This window comes from Chelon labrosus, assembly GCF_963514085.1.
Source record: "Chelon labrosus genome assembly, chromosome: 23".
Lineage (NCBI taxonomy): Eukaryota > Metazoa > Chordata > Actinopteri > Mugiliformes > Mugilidae > Chelon > Chelon labrosus.
The window spans coordinates 20,561,371-20,583,970 of NC_140356.1; the positions used below are offsets into that span (position 1 = coordinate 20,561,371).

The following is a 22,600-nucleotide window of genomic DNA, read 5'->3' on the forward strand; positions in this document are numbered from 1 at the left end:
AAGAATTTTGAAGAACATTGGAATAATGTAGTTTCTTTTTTCTTGGTACATCTGTCAATAGTTAAAGGACAGACTCACAAACACGTTAAACTCATTTAATTTTCTAATAAAGACAAATGAAGTTAATATATACACATTAAAATATTTAACCCCTTTACAGATGAAGTAACAGAGAGCTCGGAGCAGTTTCAACCAAACTGTCTTTATTTATGTCACAAACTAAAACGTTCACAAACTAAAAACAACATTCACATATTTTACAGGAAGAAAAAACAGGATTTATATTTGAAGTGCCGATCACGGGAAGGTGCTAACAGCTATTTCAGTTCTGCTGCTGGGCGAGTGGGCGGAGCCAGCAAATAAGAGCCCGCCCACTTTCTTTTTTTTTTTGTTTTTTAGTAATTTAACATGAAATCCCAAATAACAACTCAGGAAATTAGGTTTTCTAAACACAAATTCACACACAGGACATAGACAAACATCAGCTTATCTGTCTTCACTCAGTTGTCATGGAGATATCAGATTTGTGTAAAAGCTTATTGCAGATTGTCTGTTTCCTTCATGCAACACAAGGAAATCTTCAAATTTAACACCAAATAACAAAAGAGAATGCGTTGAAAACATTAAAAATTCCAGAGGACGTTTGAGATTCATCCCTGGCAGATGATGGTCCCAATTTCCAACCCAGCCATCTAGTCTTTGTCTTCAACTCCCTGTCCAGTTCATTAGGTACACCAGTGAAGTCATTCTAAGGTAGTGATTCACCTGGATGATCATTTTAGAGGATGCAGTTTGTGGTGCTGTTAAAATGGATTGATCAGAGGACATGATGTTGGAACAAGCTACGAGTCAATAGTTCTACAAAATAAAAACACGATTGAATCAACAGGTCTCTCAGTTATTAGAAGCTAATGCTGTTATATGTGAATATTTCCACTAGTGTACCTAATAAACTGGCCAGCTCTTTTTAGTCTGTTATTTGTACATATTAACTACATCGTAGTGAAGGATATAAATGTGACTGTAGCGACAGTAAACCTCCTTGTACTCAAACAACAGAAATGTAAGGAACTTGTTTTAGTAATTGTTAGCATGTTAGCGTGATGCTGTTAGCATTTAGCACTGCATTTCATATTTTTCATATTTCTATCACATTTTGTCATAACGTCCAGCTGTACTAAATAAATATCATGAAATTATAATCAATGAGTTAACCTGACCTGGACCATGTATGTGATTCTACGCAGACATACGGGGACAGTGGATTTAAGAGGTCCCTGTACAGTTAATATGTATATTTTAGAAAGACTCAGACTACAACACAAGTCAATAGAACTAGAAAATGAAAACACAGTAGAATCAACATCTTGCTGTTATTAGAAACTAATGTTGAACACCAGAACCTTCATGGAGACTAGATTTAAAGCAGGACTGTTATATTAGAATACATTCACTAGCGTACTTAATGAACTGGTAAAGTGACGGTCCCTAAAATGATCATGAGTCTAAGTTTGTTGTCGTGTGCTCTCATAGTGACCCCTTGTGGCCATTTTGGGAAATTCACTTTCCCTCAACTGTCAAATTCAGGTTGTTGTTTTCCATCTTCCAGCCTTAAGGGGGCAGTAATGAGTCAATTAGATGTAAAATGTCACTGAGTGTAAAATAAAAATATAGGATCTGCACAAATCTTCAAAACATCACAAACGGCAAAGACTAAACAAAAGGAAAAAATTAGGATTGTCACAGTAGCCTGTATTTACAACAATATGTACAAACACATTTACTGAACACACACAGTCACACATGTGGTCCGTTTAATTCTATACAGCTGCTCCAACCTGTGTTCTCTTTGGAGATATTATGAATATTACGACCAGTTCTTATATTTTCCTGCTGGTGAACATGAGCTGCAGCTGTTTTTTATTTGTATTTATTTAGTGTGTCTTGATTCCTGTTTTCAGTGCGGGGATCAACTCCGTGATGAAAATCACACGGACGCTGCAGATTTCACACACACTCGCAGAAACACGAGCCGTCACCGCCGGCGTTTGGTCGAACATTTGGAAACACGGGGCTGTAAATTCTGTCGTATTTCAAAATAAAAGCTGGTGAATTTACACCCCTTTTGTACTGACTTTGTGTGTTTGTCCCCGGTCAAACGGGTCAGGACCGAGATTTGATAATTAAAGACGAGAGGAGGAGAGGAAAAAGGTAAACGAGTACATGTTGTCCTGTGGTTTTACTTCCTTTCACTTCCTTTCTGCTACATTTGCTGCCTCAGAGTCCCATCAGTCCGTCTGTTGTGAGTCTTAAATGTCTGTCTGGAGCATAGACTGTAGGAAACATGGACGCCATGACAGCTCGTGTAAAGTGAAGCCCAAAGCTCCTCCTGTTATCTGGCTGCAGTATAGGTCATATGAGCTGTCATGGCATCCACTTTTCTTACAGTCTATGGGATAAACCGAAATGGTTTTGTCAGGTGAGAACTTCAAACCCTTCGTTTGTGAGTTTAGCGACATGGAGCAACAAACTCCACTGAATGTTGCGCCCTTCCTCGCCCCACCTCCTCTTCTTCTTCTTCTTTAACAGCTCCAACGACCACCAGCGCCTGCGTCGAGTCACATGACTGCTTCTCTGCGTCCTCATCGTACGTTGAATTCAGCGTGCTTCCTCCTCCTCCTCCTCCTCCCCCTCCTCCTCCTCTGCTGTGGAGCTTTGGTATGACCATGCCCCAACAGGTTCGCTTGGCCAGCGCTGACAGCTCCTCCCTGGCGAGCGGGTTGAAGAGGAGATACAGCAACGGGTTGACGCAGGCTGGCAACGGCGCCACGAGCAGCAGCACTCCCTTCGCCGCCTCCGGCCCGGCAGTGGTGGTGGAGGGAAGCCTCAGCAGGGCGGAGAAGGAGAGGAAGGCGACGGGGAGGAAGAGGAGGCAGTCGGAGAACAGCAGCCAGGCCACGTGTCGAGTCAGCGCCACATCCTCCTCTGAGGTGGGCGGAGCCTTGTTGGCGCGACAGTAGAGACGAGTGTAGGCGAGTGTCATGAGGAGGAAGCAAAGCGAGTCGAAAAGCACGAGGGAGACGGAGAAGGCCAGTGAGGATGAGGAGGAGGAGGAGGAGGAAGGCAGCGGCAAACAGAGGGAGGTAGTACTGTGTCCAGCCACCAGGGGGGGCAGCGTGACGGCGAGGCCCAACAGGAAGCACAGACCGATGGACAGACGGATGGAGGGAGGTGACATGGAGCGACCTGGAGAGAAAAATCACAACTGAAGTCTAAATATCGAATATTAACAATAAACTACGCTGGTTTGATCCAGAGGTTTCTGATCTGTATGAGTCTGTATTCACTGTAGCTATTTTTAATTCGGTAAAATCTTCCTCACCGCAGTTCCCCTCAGGTTTATTCGACCGTTTGGCGGTGGCAGTGGCGGTGGTGGTGGCAGTGGCAGCGCCGGCGGCCAGGCATCGCTCCAGAGCCGCGACAGTCAACAGGAAGAGGCCGGTCTGCGACGCAAACACGCACAGGAAGCCGCTGAGTCGACACAGGAAACTGGTCTCCCACTTCGCACCGTACCTGAACGCAACACCAAACCTCTGTTCAAGCGTTTTCAGATATTTTAATACATTTCATGGAGATTAATGAATGAATCCAGGAACATGACACAATCTATTGAACAAACTAAACTAAATAAATACTGTGAATTTCAGAAGTGTTGTTAGTGTATTCTCAAATGTTTGAGACACGATTCTTAATGCTAAGCTAAACTAACTGGTAGTTCCAATACTATCATCAACAACGCCAACGCTCCAAGGTGCTATCATCATCGTGGATCTGGTGGTAGGAACTAAAATAGTGTTTCCTTCAATGTTTGGGGAACTCTGTGTTCGAGTCAAGTGTCAAATAACTGTATCAGTGGCTCCTATTTGCTGACATTCGCTCAACTTCTCAACATCTCAACATCTACAAAGTTTTTTTCTCCTATCATCATCACAACAACTCTCTGAGTTTCATCAACATTCATGACTTCCTGGTCAACACGGTGCTGCTCGCCTCATACTTTTAAGAGTATTTACATTCCAAAATGGCCAATTTATGGTTTTAAAATGTTTTGACCACATTCACAATAGTTTAATTAGTATACAGTATAGTGATTTTGATTTACTGTTTTTTCTAGAAATAGTCCTGGACTTATTTCTGGAAAGGTCCAAGATGGTTAAATTCAGATTAATCTCAGATCTTAAATTGGTCCAAATCCTTTTCTGAGTTCCTGTTTCTGACTTCTGACCTCATTGTTCCCTAATTTGTCAGAAATGTGTCTCAGGTTTTCCTTTCGTACCTCCAGAAGTTTCCAAATGTCCAGGCGTCCACGGCGGCCAACCAACCACTCCACACTCCCATCAGGCCGTTCACCAGGGCGAGCAGGCCAATCAGCAGCTTTGGGGGCGTGACCGAGGAGGCTGGAGAAAAGAAGACGGACAGGACGACGAGACTGTTGCTGACCAATGAGATCGCTGCGATGAGCCACACCCCGCCACGAATCGTCCAGCTACCGAGAAGATGGAGGCAGGGACGAAATGGTCCTGCAGGACAATTAAACCCCCTGTTAGCTTTAGCATTTGGCATTGGTAAATAAGTCTTTGATATTATTAACGGAAACTAATATGATGCTTTTAAACTCAACTATGAACCAATAATTTTTAGAGTAAGTTATAAAAAAAAAGTGTTAACCCTTTTCTACAGCGCCCCCTGGTGGCGGTCCACACTACTATTAGTACCTGGTGCTGGGCTGCAGTGAACTGAGTGTTGAGGTTTGGGTTCATCTTCAAACTCCATCAGAAAATCCTCCCAGTCCTGATCAACTGCAGAGAAACAGTGAGAACATCAGAGCAAATATAGTTTTATTTTCTTTTACATTTGTTTGAAAACCCAACATTCATTCGTGCAAAGCTGATGAACGTGAGTCAGGAGAAGGTGGAGCAGACTGAAAATAATTGATTTACTTTGAAAGACAAATATTCCTGCATTAAGAAAAGATGAATCACGGCTGCTTGTAGCAGGGAATAAGCAATAACTTTTCATCTGATTGAGTGGATCTGTGAGTAACCACTTCTATCTGAGTTTGAATGCATGACGAAATCATAAGAAACAGAAATATATCTAAAGCACAAAGAGGGAGGCAAATGACTCACATGGAAATTTAAATTTGCGATTAATCCAAACAGAAAATGTGTGATGCATCGTTACTGCCACTAATAAAAACACAAACAGAGCCATGAGTCACAAAGTCGCTCCTCCATCAGCACCGACCACATCTTAGTTTAGTGGTGATTAGTTGAGGTACACTCTGGCGCGTTGTTCAAGTGTTTTCTCTCAAAATAGCTGCTCAACTTTTGTATTTTCTTGTTGATGTCTATTTGATTTAGATACACAAAACCCTAACGTTAGGGAACTTTCAGAGGAAATGAAAGGCGTTGACGTTGTTGGTGACATTATCTGCTTAAACTTAACACAAACAAATACAACTGACTTCACCACCTCACTGGAGCCTTGAAAACAAGTTGAAGCCAGCTCAACTTTGATTTGTAGCCACGTCCAACTGTTGTGCGTCAGTTTGTCACTTCTACTTAACATGAATCGTGGCTTGTTGCTGTATTGTTGCTAGTGTGAATGTAGCGTTAGGCAAAGTCTTAGTCTGCTAATTTACTTTTAAGTTCAAGTTCAAGTTCAAGTTTATTATAGCCATTTCAACAATATAACAATACAGTTGATAGGAATGTGTTTTGGTATTCTCACATGTAACACACATAATGACAACACAGCATCACAGTACTAAAGCCAAAAAAGAATAGGCACATAAATAGCAGAGGTAACAACACTTAACACACATAGAAAAAGTGCATGGTGTACAGAAGCAGCAGTAAGGTTGGAGGTAAACCAGGTTATGGAGTTAACTCATAAAGTGCTTAGTGCTTAGTGCATGTTCAGGTGGCGAATAGCTTGTGGATAGGTACTATCCCTAAAACGTGATGTTTTACATGTTATGCTCCTGAACCTTCTCCCTGATGGTAACGGTGTGAATAGATGGTGTGCTGGATGGGAGATGTCAGAAATGATGTTTTTGGCTTTCCTTGAAATTCTGGTGATGAAATGTGAGGCTATGGTAGGCAGACTGCACCTTTTCATCAAAGAGTCTGGTACCTGGTTTGGCAGAATGTTATTTAAAAGGTGGTGTGTGTGTTTTTCTGCTATTCAGTTGCTAATTTTTATAGATTGTATAACGTGCACAATGGTAGAATTTGATTATACGAAGGTTAAATAAAATGTCCAAAGGTTGAATTGTGTGTACATTGTCTCCTGTAGTGGAATCAGTAGTATTTTGTAGCCAGATTCCCTTTCAAGAGGTAAAAACCCAATGTGGAACACTTTGGGTTCTTTGGTTCTCCACATGTCCAGATGGAGAGTGGGCCTGGTTCTATTGTTACTAGAACCTTTGTGGTATTTCTCTAAACTCTTGGTCCAGTTCTAGTCAAGGGGTTGCTGAATGAGGTCAGAATGATATCATTGCTATGAGCTAATCTAGAAGACATCTCCTTTACCTTGTCCGGAGAGGACGGTGTCTCTCCCTGTTGAGTCTGATGCCTCCTCCCTCTCCCAGGACGAACCTCCTCCTCCTCCTCCTCCTCGCTCACAGGAGACGAAGGCGCAGCACTGGAAGGCGTAAGGAAGCTCCATCACCCTGAACACAAACATGATCAACACCTCTCAAACCGTGGACGTGTTTCAGACACAGCTCGAATAAATCAGCTTTATTACACCTGAACGGGACGTGGACCAGAGCCAAGGTGTTTGAGTCACTGTAAACATCGCAGCAGTTAATGAGCCGTGAAGTGGCTGTAATTCAAACCCTTTGTTTAGTCACGTCAGCTGTGTTTGTGTTGCTGCTGTAATGTGGAGGATAAATCAGGTCCCGGGCCGGCGGCCATGTTGGACGTCCAGCTCACCTGACGCGGGGCAGGTCCTCTCGGGGTATTAACTCCATCAACTGATCGTTCCCCGCCAGACGCAGCTGAGTTAAGCTCTGAAGACCAATCAGAGGCAGCGACGACAGCTGATTGGACGATAGGTCACTGCAGAGACAGATAGAGGGCGGGACATTTACTGTTTTAAATTTCTACAACCAGAGACACAGCAGAGGAACATTTAAGAATATAAAACTTCCTGGTTTGATGAGCAGGGCCGATGTAGCATCCTGAATGGGCCCCGGGGCAAAAATAAACTGTTGGGCCCCAGTATTTCATTATGTCCCCAGATACTGTGAGAATATCCAGAAGCTAATGGCAAAGCTAATGGTAATGCTAATGGAGATGATATAGATGATGCTAATAGAGATGCTTATGGTAATGCTAATGGCTAACATGGTGGCGATGCTATCCAATAGTTTGTTTCTGCTGCTAGCAACGTTTAGCATTATCTTTTTGAGAAGTCAATAAATCTTTGGGTTAACCACAAAAATATGACAAAACTTTTCCTGATAGATTTTATTCCAACATGAAGTTTATGAATGAACACATAACAGCTTTATTTTCTTACTTCCACACATTTCTATCTTCGGTCTTTGACTCAGTTTCAGGCGAACTTACAGTTTAGTGAGAGCAGGAAGAGCTGAGAACGAGTTCAGCTTCACCGACGACAATCTGTTCCACGATAAATCACTACATGACAAAACCAGAAAACAAGACATTAAATTTAAATGTTTATCAATAAAATAAAACCAAACTTTCTCCCACCCACCAAACATTTATGGCATAAAGTTGGGAATTGATTATACTCTAGTAAAAACTCTCTCTGGAACATTTCCTCCATTACCTCTTGTCCATGTCCAGGTATTTTCATTTATTTCAGGTAGACACATGCTGGGAATATTTCTCCATGAACACTTAATGTGAACGCATTGAACAGTCTGTGTATTTTATAATAAAGCGCCTTGTTTGCATACATTCCGTCTCTTCTTGTTTTGAACATCATCCTGTTAGTCTCAGTCGACTCACTCACTGATTCACTCAGTCACATTTAAATGTGTTTGTTTCTGTTCCAGGTCTCGTGTGACGGGACGTCTTTTTAATCTGGCAGCGACCTCACGGTGCCGACCCGATCTCCGTGAGGCCCGTTTGTTCAGATTACAGTGAAAGCACCACAGATCCTAGCGTAACAGTCGCTCTTTGTTTCTAATCCCGGGATAAGAGGAAAGAGTGTGAGGGAGTGTAATAGTCTTACGACAGAATTATCCAACAAGCTGAAACAAGGGAAACTGGACTTGTCTGGTTTAGTTAGTTTTAAAAGACTGACGGAGGGAAAGTGTTTGATCGTGTCCTCTTACTCCAATGAACGGTTCTTTAATGAGCCATTATCAGTCACAGGCTCCAGACTTAAGGTGTGAACTTGGACGAAACATCTTGTGTTGCTTCCCATCCGTCCGTTGTGCCAGAATATGGCATCATACCTGTCCTATCAACGAGCAGACCACCTAGATCACTGAAGAGTTTCCATTTGGAAATACTTAAAGACCCAATCATGGGTTAATCAGTCTGTGTTTCTGTGTGTTTGCTTACAGCGAGCGTAGCGACATCAGGCCGGTGAAGGCGTTCTCCTCCAGTTCCTCGATCTCGTTATGGTGCAGATCTCTGAAAAACACACATTTACCTCTATCCTTAGTGGGTGTGATTCCTTCACTGACCCTTTTATCTAAACCTTTAAAGGCGCCGTCGCCAACTGAGAAGCTCACTTCTCCAAAACAACAGAATAAATAACTCACTTTCAGCATATTCATAGTATTTCCATTACATCACCGTCAGTCTGTTTTACAGCAGTGATCAGAAATAGACGACGGTGCTAATTACTCCCACAACGAACAGCTGGCTGCACTTTATTGCAGATTGAACAAACTTTAAAAAAGTTGCACCTGAGCTCAGAGCGTAACGAAACGAAACTCACATCTTCTGGATGCTCTCACAGCCGGAGAAGCTGGGAAGAGTCTGGATCTGATTAAAGGACAAATCACTGCACAGAGAGAGACAGAGACAGGGAGAGAGAGGGGTTTAAGATTTCCAAAACACACCGAATGCATCACAGAGACACTGAATAAAGACGCATCCAGTGTCGTTCTGCATCGGTGAAGACAGACATGAGCTGTATGAGACACTGTCAACGGACGGGTTTGACCTAAAAGAGACGAGTCACATGTGTGAAAGTGCACAGGTGTGGATGTAGTTTGCGTTTGGACTCACAGCAGCTGAAGCTTTGGAAGCTGTTCACACACTGAACCAGGCAAAGAGGTGATACGAGCTCCTGTGATAGTCCTACACACAAAAACACACAATAAACACACAACAAACACACAAACACAGTGTTCAGGATCAATTAAGAAGCATGGCGGTGTGTTCAGGTACATGAAATATATCGCCCTTTTGTTTAATAAAGAGCATTCATAGCACTGTGGTGTGTTCAGGTACAACAAGAGGGTATTATGGTGTGTTCAAGTAGTTGTTAGCACAGGTGAGACCACCTGCTAGGCACTTCTGCCTGACGCACTTCCGCCAGTGCCTTTTTGACCAATCTGGTTTTCTGTTTCCCTTGGATTAAATGTGCAGCATGGTGTGTTCAGGGGCATCACAAGTGTATTGCGGTGTGTTCAAGTACATACAATTTGGTAAACTTTGGGTGGATTGCATAGCTATTAGATTCTATTAGTCCTTGTGTTTGTTTGTTTGTTAGTGTTTAGGATAACTGTGGTGTGTTCAGGTACATGCCAGATGTAGTATAGTTTGTCCCTTTACATCAATTATGCTTTATGATGTGTTCAAGTACAGGAAATGTGTTGTGTTTTTGCATTGCAGGTGTTTTAGATTATCCAGTTTGTTAGACAGCATTTAGGAACATTGTGGTGTGTTCAGGTACATGACTCATCTGGTACGGTGTGTTCCTTCACATTAAACTCATGCTGTGATGTGTACAGGGACAACAGAGTGGTGCATTTAAGTGCAATAACAAAAGTACTCAAATGAGCTCTCTTTCATAAAACGGAACCATAAAATGTGTGATGTGTTCAGGGACATTAATGGTGTTTTATGGTGTGTTCAGGTACATAACCAATCTGATACGGTGTGTTGCCTTTACATTAGGTGTAAACTGTGATGTGTTCAGGTACAGCAAAGCTCCATTATATTGTACTATGATGTGTTCAGGTCCTTTTAAGACGTATTACAGTCTGTGTATTGAGGTGGAACGGCTCATTAGGGAGTAAATATGAAAATAAAACCTGAACATGAGAGAGTTTGATTAAATAAAAGCGGTTTTGTGTAAAGTTTGGATCCTCGTATGATTCAGGAAGTCGGGTGGAGGGGGTGGGGGGGGGGGGTTAAACGAAGGGAAGGGTCACTGAAAAGCAGCGAGTGGAAGAATGTGGGACGGTTTGTTTGGTTGGACCTTTTTATTTCCACCTACTGGTTCAGCGTGAGGTTACTGTCGAACACACGCAGCTTTCAGAAACGAGATTTAATGGAAAAAATACGAGAAAACAAACACAGCGACGGTGTTTATTATGACACGTGGTAAAAAAAAAAAAAAAACTGGGTCACAACAAGGAGAGAGGAGGGTTTTTAATTTCAGGCCCGAGCTGCAGAAAAATAAAGTTTAGAGCGAGCGACGGGCGAATAAGAAGCGCAGCGGCTTGATTCAAGGTTGGGCTCTGAAAACACTACAACAGCAAACACGGTCGGATGTGAAACATTCCTGAGAGTTGGTCTTACAGGCTCTCCAGACTTTTAGTTCCCGTCAGGTCTGGAAACTCGGTGAGGTCCGCCGCTCCGTTCAAAGACCTGAGAGGAAAACAAAGTTCAACCTGAGAAATGTAGCTAACATTCAGCTAGTGTGTCACATTACTAATTAGCATCTGATTGAAGGAGGCTAATGCTAATGCTAATGACACAATCACTCTGGTGTGACCAAATGTTTTTGACTCTTTGATGATGAATGTTGCTCGGAACTGGGCGATGACATCTTGTATTTATATCGACCAATGGGAGCGACTGAGTTCCTCAAACGTTCACCTGAAGGGAACACCATCCGCCATTTTGGTTCCTACCACCAGTTTCACCATGATGATATTGGCTCGGAGCGACGTTGACATTTTTATGTTCTGATTGTTCCACTTGGAAATATACAAGAGGGTTACCTAGGCAACCAGAGCCCAACTGTCAGCTACAAAGAGATGGACGCTTTCGGTATGAACAGGGCTTAGCAATGAAGATGCTAGTTTAGCTTAGCTTTGTGTAAAGACTGGAAGCAGTGGGACTCTGCTAGCCAACTGTTTTCCAAACGTAGTGAAAGTGAATGAAAGTTTCTTACAGCGTGCGAAGCTCCGGCAGGTTCTGAAAAGCCGAGCGTCCGACAGACTGGATCGGGTTGTCGTAGAAGAATCTGTAACAGAAACAAGATTAGCGTCTGACATATTTAAAAAACTGTTTAGTTCAAATTTGTCTGTTTTGAGGAAATCCTTTCCTGTGAGTCTGGTAACTCTCCATCTAGATTTCATCATGTGGCATAGAAATATCAAAGGGTAAACATCTATAAAATGATGCAGTAGATATTTTAAACACAAAAGTTCTTATAAAGACGACAGATGGTTGCAGGAGCAGAATCAGTTCCCAACAGAGAGACGCCAGATAAACTTTACTCTGGTGTGGTTTGGGGGAAGCTAGTCAGAGAGCAGCGGTTAAAAGGTTGAATCGTCTTATTTATCACCTGTTATTTTTCTTTATTTGATGAATGAATATTTATCTGATAATGCACCAATATTTACCAGGCAACAGTTTTGTGGATAGGGAAATTTTATCTTCCCTCCAGGATAAGGAAAAGTCACATTTTATAACATCCTGCATAAAATGGGGCAGGAAAAGATCTGTAACGACATAAAAATACAAAAAAAACCCAAAAACTAAATTTAAATTCCTCACTGGTACCTACATAGTGATCAGCGAGGGATTCCCAGTGAAGGCGTGCTCCGGGATAGACTGGATGTTGTTGCTATGGAAACCACTAAACAGAAAGACAAAAGAATTTAGCTTCATTTCACTCGGTCACATAAAGCTCTTCTTCTTCTTCTTCTTCTTCTTCTATATTAATGTAGTCAATTCATTCTTGGTGATTTGAGTGATTTATCTCATTTCTGGGAGGAACTGGTTACGAAGACAAAAAACAAAACACAACAAAGTAAAATCTTCAGCGAGTTTACGCTAACGTTTGCTGAACTGGAGACCCTGAGTTGTTGTAAATAAACTCACAGCTCCTTGAGGTGGCTCAGCGACCGGATGGCCGTGGGAAACTCCACCAGGCTGTTGTAGTTCAAATCCCTGAAGAAGAAAGAGAGAGAGAGAGAGTTGTCGTTGTTTAACCTCCAACCTGCAGCGCCCCCTGCTGGTTAGACGCTCTACTGTCTGTTTACTCCATGTCAGTATGTGCGTCCATTTAAAAACCAACTAAACAAAATAACAGAGGAATAAGTCACTCACACTCCACCTCTTTGACCATTTTCTTTTTTTAATTAGCTTGGAGCTAGGTTAGCTAGTTAGCTAGTTAGCCAAGATGGAGGCGACCGGAGACGCCACGCTGAGCTTCACAGGTGACGTCATGGAGCGTTTGTCCATCGTTAGAGACAGAAAGCGTCTGAGCTTCGGAGCAGTGGAGCTCTAGGTCAGATCATTTACTGGGAGCGCTATGGAAAGGCTTTACGACGCTGTGGGAATGTCGTCCGCAGCAGACTGGGAAAATGTTTCAAGTAAATGTTTGCGTTTGAAGCCCGATGTTTAGCTTAATCTTTTTTTTTTTTCCGTCTTTTAAGTTTATTAAAGAAACATTTAACTGTGCCTCGCTCCGTCTTTCTTTCTTTTCTTTCATCACCAGCGGAGACTAGAGCATTCCTTGAGTCCACACATGGCTTCAATCAGGTCCTCTCATCCATCTCTGGGATGCAGGTGGCTGTTCCACTCCCACAGATACACTGACTGAGTGGAATGAAGCTGCCACATTGTGAAAATACCATTAAATTGAAATTGCTTCAGTCTGGTTGTGAGTGTGTGAGAATGTGTGTGTGTCCAGAGGACGACTGCAGAGGACGACTGCTAACGACCATAGCTGCTGTTCTACTTTATTCTATTGATGGAGTTTGGAGGGTCGTGATTGGACGATAGCTTAGGTTAGTTTTAATCAGCTTATTGTTCAGATACACAAACATGAGGACCTGTAGGTGGCGCTGTAACAGATATTTAGTATCATGGTTTATCATTTCTCTCATGAAATTTCATTTCCTTCTTGTTTTTATGTTCACAGTTTGAGCAACAATGGATCTCTACCTACCGCTGTTTCAGAACCATGAACAGCTGTTATTTATTTCTTTTGTTCCCTTCTTTTTCCATCTTTCCTTCCTTTTTTCATTCCTTCCTTCCTTCTTTCCTTCTATCTTTCCTTCATTCTTTCCTTCCTTCCTTCCTTCCTTCTCTAAAATAATTAACGTCTGAAATAAATCAGATCTTAACATGTGAGAGTCTTTCCATCTTGTTCCAACATCTGGATCATGTCTCCAAGTCAACAAGCAGCTGTTGATGGTTCTGATCCAGCGGTAGGTAGAGATCCATTAGAGACAGCAGCTGCTACAATATTCTACTGACCACATGATGGCGCTGCTGATTTACAGACACACAAACTGAGATCAGATCTCAAGTGCTGGCTGGGGACGCATGTGGAGACACGTTTATATTAAGACCAGGTAGGTGGACAGGTGAGACCAGGTGTTGATGAAAGGTCTGAACCCGGACCTGATCAGATCTCAGATGTGTCCTGGGTGCGTTCACACCTTAAATCTTTCCACCTGTGATCAAGGATAGAACAAACAGGTCTTAACTTTAAAACTCTCAATGGTTCAAACTCACTTTTAACTATTTGTTGTAAACATTTGGGGAAACGAGGAGTCGTAGAGATCAGTGCATATCGAGGCTAATGCTCGGGGCGTCCTGCAGTTTTTCTAAAGTATTTGACTTGAACATAAATCATTTTAAACATTTGTTTTCACTCTGAATAAAAGCAAACACAGAATTCACGCAGGCATCTCAACGTAGCTGCAACAGAACCGACTTTCTTCAGTAACAAACGTCCCTTCTTGGTTCGGTGGCGCTACTCTGCTCCTTTGTCTTGACGAGCAGGTGTCAGTAATCTGTGGTGGGACGTTTTTTTTATTTTCTGCGGCTCGTGTTACCCACAGAAGGTTTCAGGGGTTTTCTGCGGAGATGTTTTGAAAGCTGGATTTGGGTTTTCTGTTCACCACCATTATCGTCACTTACTGGAACCAGAAAATCCTGATTTGGCCAAAAGGGACGGGGCCAACGTGAAGCTGAGGTTGAGGCAAACTGCTGGAGCAGACGGTGACGCTGGAGCGCTTTTAAAACCCGGATCCGTTTGAACTGGTCACATTAATGTATTTTTTTTTTTCTGCTTTCATTTCCGCCTACGTCGCCGCGCTCTGTGTTTGTGTTTGTAGTTTCGGATGAACATGAGCCTCGGCTGTGGTTTGTTATTGCTGATGATACAGGTACGCAGCCTCCCGACACATGCCTGTGAGCTGGGAGCATGAATAGTAATCATGATTAGCATAGAGCCTGGTGGGCCACACACAGAGTCAGCTCCACACACAACTATTTCCAAATGTATGTTTGTGTGTCTGAACCTGCTTCTCTGGTTGACTGAGAAAACAGAAACACTTCTATCCACACACACATTCCTCACATTATGCACACACACTAATTCATGCAAACACACTCAGGTTGTTCTGTCTCCGGTTAATGTCCAGAAATACTCCCTCACTCACACAACAGAGTTATTATTCGATAGTGAAAAACAGGATGAATCAACCTGGAGAGTGTTTATCAGGTATAAATGTGTGCAGAGCAGGAAACGCTGAAAACAAGTCGCTCATAAATAAAAGTGAAATCTGCAGGTGTGATACTGACAATATGTTGTAACATGATCGTAGCAGAAATAAAAAAATATATGGGGTTGGTAATTTAATTTAATTTAATTTAATTTAATTTTTACTAAAACCATTCATCCACTTGTTATATTTCTTCATCTGGATATTTAAAAAAAAATAAAATTAATTTTGTTTTTCTAAAACATTCATCTACGTATCTGGATATTTAATTTAATTTTATTTTATTTTATTTTATTTAATATTAAATATGCAGATGAAGAAATGTAATACATAGATGAATGGTTTTATAAAAATTTAATTTAATTTAATTTAATTTAATTTAATTTTTAATTTTTTTTTTAAATTAAATAAAAGTTATAGAAAAGTAAAGTTTCTCTAAAACCACTGATCCACTTATTACATTTCTTCACCAGCTCAATAATAACTCATCTAGATGTGGATTTGTTGCTGTGACGTGTCGTTGCTCAGTTTTGACGGCTCATGCTAAGCTAGGCTAACATGTCGTTGGGACAGATTTTCCAGCTGAGGATCCTCGGCTCTAATCTCTCATCTCCTGACCTTTGACCCTGACCCCAGCTCAACCCTGACTCCTCCTCAAACACTCAAACATTGAAACTCACAGCGTCTCCAAACTGTGGAGTCCGTGGAAGCAGCTCGTTCCCATGGAAACGATCCTATTGTTGTTAAGATGCCTGTGGAGAGAGAGAGAGAGAGAGACTGATGGACTAATGAAGCAGACACAGTGTGTGTGTGTGTGTGTGTGTGTGTGTGTGTGTGTGTGCCTTTTTAAAAGGGGCCCCGTCGTCCCGGGGGCCTCTCAAGAAGGTTTTTTTTTCTTTCGGTAATTTCATGCAAATTAGCTTCAAGCCGACCGGACAAAGGGAGTGACAGCAGACTTCAATGCTGCCGCACTGAATGCCATCACACACACAAACAGAGTCCTGCATGTTATTAAAGGCGCTAACACCGACGGACGGACGGGACGGTCCCTGCCACGGTTCAATTTGACGCAGCACACGGCGCCTAGCAACCGTCTGCCCCCCGACCGTTAAAAACAAAAACATCAGCGAGAAACCTGAAGATGAACTGATTTAAATCCAGATGTTTACATTTATGTAAATTTGTTTAAACTGATGTACCAGGTAGGTGACCTGCTAGCTAACTTACTGCTAACGAACAGATTAACATATTAGCAAGTAAGTTAAACTAAGATAAAATTATCCTAACTTAACTTGTTAAATAGAAAGCTAGTCAGATGGCCTGGTAGCTAGCTACACTATCTAACCTGTCTGTAAATTAATTCACCAACCTATTAAACAACTAACTTGTTGAATTAGCCTTAAATCAAACAGCTATCAGTTTTAACTTAGTGGCTAACTTTGTGCTAAACAACTAACTGGCTAACTTTGTGCTAACCTAACAGTTACAGCTAACTTGCTCCTAAGAAAGTAGATGGCTAAATAACTAAGCAACATAACAAGCCAACTAGCTATTTTACCCCTAAACCAACTACCTAGCATAAAAGCTACTTAACCAAACAACTAACCTTCATGGCTAACTGCAACCAGATAGCATAAAAGCTACTTTTCTGTTAGCCTCACTTTCAAGGCTAACTTATTACTAACAAATTAATCCAATTCAGTGTTTACCAACTACTAACTAACTAACTAACTAACATATGTAGCATACAAGCTAACCAAGCCAACCTAAATGGCTTAATTCTCAGTTAAGGTAAACAAGCTACTTTACTAGCCACAGTAGTAACATCCAGAGTGTGTTCATGTGTTTTTGATGTGTACGTACAGCACCACCAGGCGGCCCAGCTTGCTGAAGGCGTGGTCGGGCACGTGGCTGATGTGGTTGAGGGCGAGCGTCATGGCCTGCAGGGCGGGGAGGTCACTCAGCGCCTCCACCGGGACCTCCGCCAGCGAGTTATCGTCCAACCAAAGGTGACGGAGTGAACGAAGGCCGGAGAAACAGCCGGCGGGAACGCTGGAGATGTGATTGGCATCCAGACGTCTAAGTAGAGATACACAGTGAGTTTAATAACAAAAACATCTTTAAACTGACGCAATTTTTATTTTGCTTGATCTTCAGTGGCTACTCTGACTTGTGGTGTTCCCCAGGGCTCCATCCTTGGACCCTTGTTGTTCTCCATTTACAGTTTTGTCCATTATCCGCAACTAAACCTGTTAAAAGGCATGTCAGTCCCCGACACCAAATGTTTTTCTTTCTTAAACTGGAAATTAGTTTGAAATCAAGTGTATAGAAGAATTTCTGATGTAATTAAAAAACAAACTACAAAGTGAGAGGCTTCACTTTACTTTGAAGCCATTCAAGAAGAACATTAGACATCAAGAGGTCGACCAGGAATGATCGGCGGGCCACTCGAGCGCCACTCGACTCGACTGCTCTCGGGACAAACTGAGGTATTTTAATGAGCACAGACTTACAGCTCAGAGTGAGTTTGAGAGGATTTTGTTGAGTCAGTCGAAGCCAGAGCACTCACGACGCAGCAAACTCACTTAGAATTATTAATAGGATTAGTGGAAATCAGAATAAAATCTTATTTAAACTAGTGGCAACATTAATTACTAAAGTAATTACTTTACAAATCCAAATGCGAAGCAGCTCTTTAATAAATGAATTAAACAGATTAGACTTAATTAAACTTTATTGTCACTGCACATAGTAGAAGTACATACACGACTAAATCCACTTTGACATCTATGCTTTTAAATTTGAATTAAAGGAAACTCAACTTCATAAAATCCACCTGGGTTAGTTAGGCTTTAATTTTATTACTTTTGTAATGTAGTAATTTAATATAATTAATGCAATTAATCAGTTGAATGAAAATCTAAATTTCTCACTTCTAGAAATAGCAAATAGTGAGTTTAATTAGCTTTAACGTGCTCGCTGCAGGTGATGCAACATTAACGTGTATGTTTCTTTAGATACATAGAGGACTGTCTGTCTGTCTGTCTGTCCGTCTGTCGTCTGTCCGTCCTAACAATAGCTCCTCTGTTCAGGCAGAGACGAGGATGGGACTTCACGTAATCGTCCATCAGATAAACGAGACACCGCCGACCAGAAGAGAGTCGTCTCCATTCTTATATTCTTATCTACAAACACACAAACTCATGTTTCTATCTTTGAAAGGAGCTTCCACTGACGTAATGCATTCCCTAGACCCCAACACTAGACCCTAACTCTAATAAAATGGCCCCACAACGTTAGCATCCTTTAGTCTCGTTTTACTGTTTGGTGGAAAGGAATCCACACACACACACGGTCCATTATTAATGTATATAGGACAGACAGCCTGATAACACACAGTAATTATACTGAAACTGTACCTGAGTGTGTTTTTATCAACCTGCGGGGGCCAGTTCTTCATGGAATACTAACCTTGTGGGGACATTTATCTGGGGGCCACACAATGTTTTGAGGGTTAAAACCTGTTCAGACTTGGTTATAAAACTAAAACTACGTATGTAATAGTACTAGTGCAGGTGTTAGTCTAAATTATATTTAATATAAAATGTAAATAAGGAATTATGTGTTTATTTTGTATCTTGATTAAATTTGAGAATATAAAGTTACAAAAAGAACTAGAACCTAATGCAATGTTTAATATATATAGAGTATTATTAAATGTGAAAGTTACATTTTGTTCTTCCAATTTAGATTAGAATTATAGTTGTTGAGCAGATTAAATTACTAGAATTTAATGATGTGAACTTTATATGTTACAATCTATAAAAGTTTTTGTTTTTTAAACCTGCGTCTATGAAATAAAGTTTAATTTAATATTTGTGGCTAACGTTGGGCAACGATTAAGATTAAATGCTTAGCTAAGATTATTTTATGGCTAGGTTAGGTCTGAGATTAGACTCAGCTGCACACGAGAAACATGAACTAATCCACACTAGAATAAACACACTGACTTGTGGGAGGTAAAGTTGCTTGTAACGAGAATTAAAACAATAAAAAGATGAAAAGCAGACGTGTAGAGGATGTAGTAAATCAAATGAAATGTGTCTCACAGCGACTGCAGGTTGTGCAGGTTGTTAAAGGCCTCGTCAGGAACGGAGCGAAGCTGGTTGTTCTGAAGCATCCTGTGAACACACAACAAGTCAACCAATCAATCAATCAATCAATCAATCAATCAATCAAGGCAGGAAATCAATCAATCAAATAATCAATCAATCAATGCAGGAAATAATCAATAAACCAACCAACCAAACAATCAATCAATAAATCAATCAACCCACCCATGGTTTTAAATGTTATTATGGCCGTGGAGTTACAATGAAATGTCTCTGATTGGTTGCAGGACAATCTAGTTGATTGTTACTCGAGGCAACAAAAAAATGGTGTTCCACAGGGTTCTGGTCTAGGTTCACTCCTTTTTAGATTACTGTACAAAGATTAAACTATTCTTGTTACTGACTCCATTTCTTTGCAGATGACACACTTTTATATGCTACAGGGTCTATTCCAGATGAAGCTTTGGCTGGTTTTCAGTTTGTTATACTTTATTTAATAAAATGGCACCACTTTAAAACATGCTGTGTATTAAACTTTTCGACTAGATATAAATACTGTACACACAAATCTTAGCAGAGTGTGTTTTCCATGAATTTTAAGATTAATATAGTTATTATTTTTAGTTATTGTTATGTTGAGTTGAATCTTTTTCTTTTATAGAAACCTGCAACAAATAAAAACATAATCAGGACACAACATTTCACAAAAATAACAATAAAACTATTTAAAACAATTTTTTTTGCATGCATGCTTGGCACATCAGCCACTGTACACACCATTATTAATAGTCGCAGTAGTATTGGTTGGTCAGCTGCACTAGTTGTCGTGTTTGTAGGATTAGCAGTATTAGTAGTTCAGGAGTCTTGGTGTTTACAGGAAAACAATGATGAGTGACCCAGAAATCACCGGCTGATATGAGTAAACATGGGGAATGTAAACAGGGAACACGAGCGTCGTTCCAAGCGGCAGAAAGTGTTCGCTAAACCGTGACACACAGGAAATCTTCAAAGTGTCTCTGTGAATGATTAGCGCCAGTAAACATACCACACATTATTACAGTGTGTGTGTTTGTGTGGACGGGGGGGAGCCGGAGTTGGTGTCTCTGTGAGGACCGACTGAAGTTTTAAACCGTCGTAGTGAGGACGTCGTCCCAGTTGGACACGACTTCAAAGGATGGCGAGAAGATTAAGACTTTAAGGTTCAGATTAGGAATTGGGTTAGGCTTCAGTTAAGAGGTTAGAAAATAAAGTGCAAACTCTATTAAATTTACAGGTAACAGATATAGATACAGTTGTCCTTTCACATTTCAGTCACGTTTTCCTACAAAAATGCTCATCAAAAATGTTTTCTTGCAGTTTTATAATCATGGGATCTTTGGCTAGATTAATGTGAGGCTGAGCAGAAATTCAACTTTTTACAGTATGAAAATGATCTTTATGAAGCTACTGTTACCTTGTTTAGGCTAATGTAGGCTAATATAGTTGCTTGAGTTATGTTTTTCGGGCTATCATTAGCTTGTTTAAGCTAACTGAATGACTAATTGTATCTTTTCTAGGCTAGTTAAATCAATATACCATTTCTTTAAACTAACTAATGTGGCTAACATTGTCTTGTTTAGGCTATTTAAATGGCTAGTATTAGCTTGTTTAGGTTTGTTTAATGTTAGCTAATAGTAGCTCTTCCTAGTTTAGGCTAATGAAACGGCTAATTCTATCCTGTTAATGAAATTCAGTCCTCGTAATACAGGCTACTAAATGATGGTGTTCCTCAGGGTTCTATCCTCGGTCCACTTCTTTTTAGATTACTGCAGATTGTTTTTGCTACTGACTCCATTTCTTTGCAGATGACCCAGTTTTATACGCTACAGTCTCCACTGCAGCCGAAGCTTTGGCTGATTTTCAGTTTGTCTTCGACGTCTTTGTATTCACAGAAAACACCAAGTTTTTTCTCGGCCTCTACTAGTGACCACCCTCGCATTAAAACCTAAAACGATACCACAAATCTTAGCAGAAAAGCTGACGATGGCAACAACACATGAATACTTACAGCACTTTGAGGTTGTAGAGGCCGCTGAATGCTCCTCTGGGGATGAAGGACAGATCATTTCCTGCCAAACGCCTGAGACACAAAAAGAGAGAGAGAGAGAAGGATTATAAGCAACGGGGAAATAGAAATCCAGATTTATGTGTGGCGATGTTTGGCTAAAATCCAACTCCTTTCAGCATGAAAAATAACCTGGGATTGGCACATGAGTAAATGTTGACAGCTGTGAATGTGTTTTGTGGAGAGGTGAATAACAACTGGAGATGTATACAGTTAACTGTGATTAAATATGAGAAACCAAAGCACGAATATTATGTATGACGCTTTGTAGCTTCTCCTAGCTTCCTAGCCTCCCAGCTAACAGTAGGTCTTCCAAGCTTCCTAGCATACAAGCTCAAATGGTTACCGCACAAATCTTATATGTCATTCCAACAAACCAGAACCATGTTGTGGTTCCTCTGGTCTAGTGTCCATTCCTTGAGTTTCTTGGTCCAAGAAGTTCTTTCTTTTTCTTTTTCTTTTTCTTCTTCTTCTTCTTCTTCTTCTTCTTCCTGGAAATGTTCAGGACTGACTGATCTTCATTCTCTTAAAGTTATGACGGACTCTTGTTTCTCCTGACTTCATTAAAAGAACCACAGAGACCAAGTGTTGTCTTCCAGGAATTAAATCCAGAGCTTCCTTATATTCTTTCACTCTAAATGTCCTTAGAGGCGACCGTACTTTACAGTTTTGGTCTGAAATGTGGAGGAAGTTGATGTTTTGTAGTCAACTGAATGATTCGTGACCATGATTGTCCCAGGACGCTTCATCAACACTGACCAGGGACCCTCTGCAGGTCTGTATGTTTTCCAGAGGCCACAGAGAGTTCAGCCAGTCCACAGTGTACCCAGCATGCATCTGTGCGGTGTCCTATCGCCGTAGTGACGTTTCTCACGCCGCGGTGACAAATATCACACACACACAGCTGGCAGCAGAGCAGAACAGCAGCCAGAGTCATGTTCAGGTCCCGTCGAGTTCAGCCTCGCTCCCTCTGGGTTTTAACTCGGTCCAGTTTAGCTCTGAGGAAATGTTCATACATGACGCTGCTGGAGGGCGAGGACAGGTGGGATTACATATCATATCCTCACAGATATCTGAGCTCCTCGCCCGCTCAGACACCTACGACTCCTTGGAGTTCATGAGATACCTGATAATGTTTGAGGACTCTGGGGATTAACGTTATAACACCAGGTTTATATAATGTTTGCTCCGACTCCTCCTGAACCATCTGAGCTGAGTTTAGGAGGAGGACTGAGGATGACCGGGGGCCGGCTATCGCTACTGACTTCCTGAGAAGATTCAATATCAGTTAGTTTAGAGATATCTTAGCTAAAATGATTTAACTTAAATCTAAAGCTAATGTTTTCATTGGTTCCAGAACTTGTGGTATCTACACAATATTTTCACTACAGTTTCTCATCTTTCATG

General features: G+C 41.3%; 1 protein-coding gene across 1 annotated transcript in view; it reads right to left on the reverse strand.

Moving 5' to 3' along the window:
* Positions 1-259: 259 nt before the first annotated feature.
* Positions 260-22,600, reverse strand: part of LOC311508956 (leucine-rich repeat-containing G-protein coupled receptor 5-like) — a 33,151-nt gene continuing 10,810 nt past the window's right edge. Inside the window, exons 3-20 of the mRNA XM_084573961.1 lie at positions 21,137-21,208; positions 19,087-19,158; positions 16,841-17,056; positions 15,658-15,729; positions 12,339-12,407; positions 12,022-12,093; positions 11,404-11,475; positions 10,806-10,874; positions 9,285-9,356; positions 8,992-9,057; positions 8,610-8,681; positions 7,641-7,712; positions 7,002-7,127; positions 6,597-6,736; positions 4,776-4,859; positions 4,337-4,580; positions 3,383-3,573; positions 260-3,246 (exon numbers count right to left, since the gene is read on the reverse strand). Of these exons, the coding sequence (XP_084430087.1) occupies positions 2,510-3,246; positions 3,383-3,573; positions 4,337-4,580; positions 4,776-4,859; positions 6,597-6,736; positions 7,002-7,127; positions 7,641-7,712; positions 8,610-8,681; positions 8,992-9,057; positions 9,285-9,356; positions 10,806-10,874; positions 11,404-11,475; positions 12,022-12,093; positions 12,339-12,407; positions 15,658-15,729; positions 16,841-17,056; positions 19,087-19,158; positions 21,137-21,208 (2,518 nt within the window). The 3' untranslated portion in view covers positions 260-2,509. The remainder of the gene's footprint in view (positions 3,247-3,382; positions 3,574-4,336; positions 4,581-4,775; positions 4,860-6,596; positions 6,737-7,001; positions 7,128-7,640; positions 7,713-8,609; positions 8,682-8,991; positions 9,058-9,284; positions 9,357-10,805; positions 10,875-11,403; positions 11,476-12,021; positions 12,094-12,338; positions 12,408-15,657; positions 15,730-16,840; positions 17,057-19,086; positions 19,159-21,136; positions 21,209-22,600) is intronic.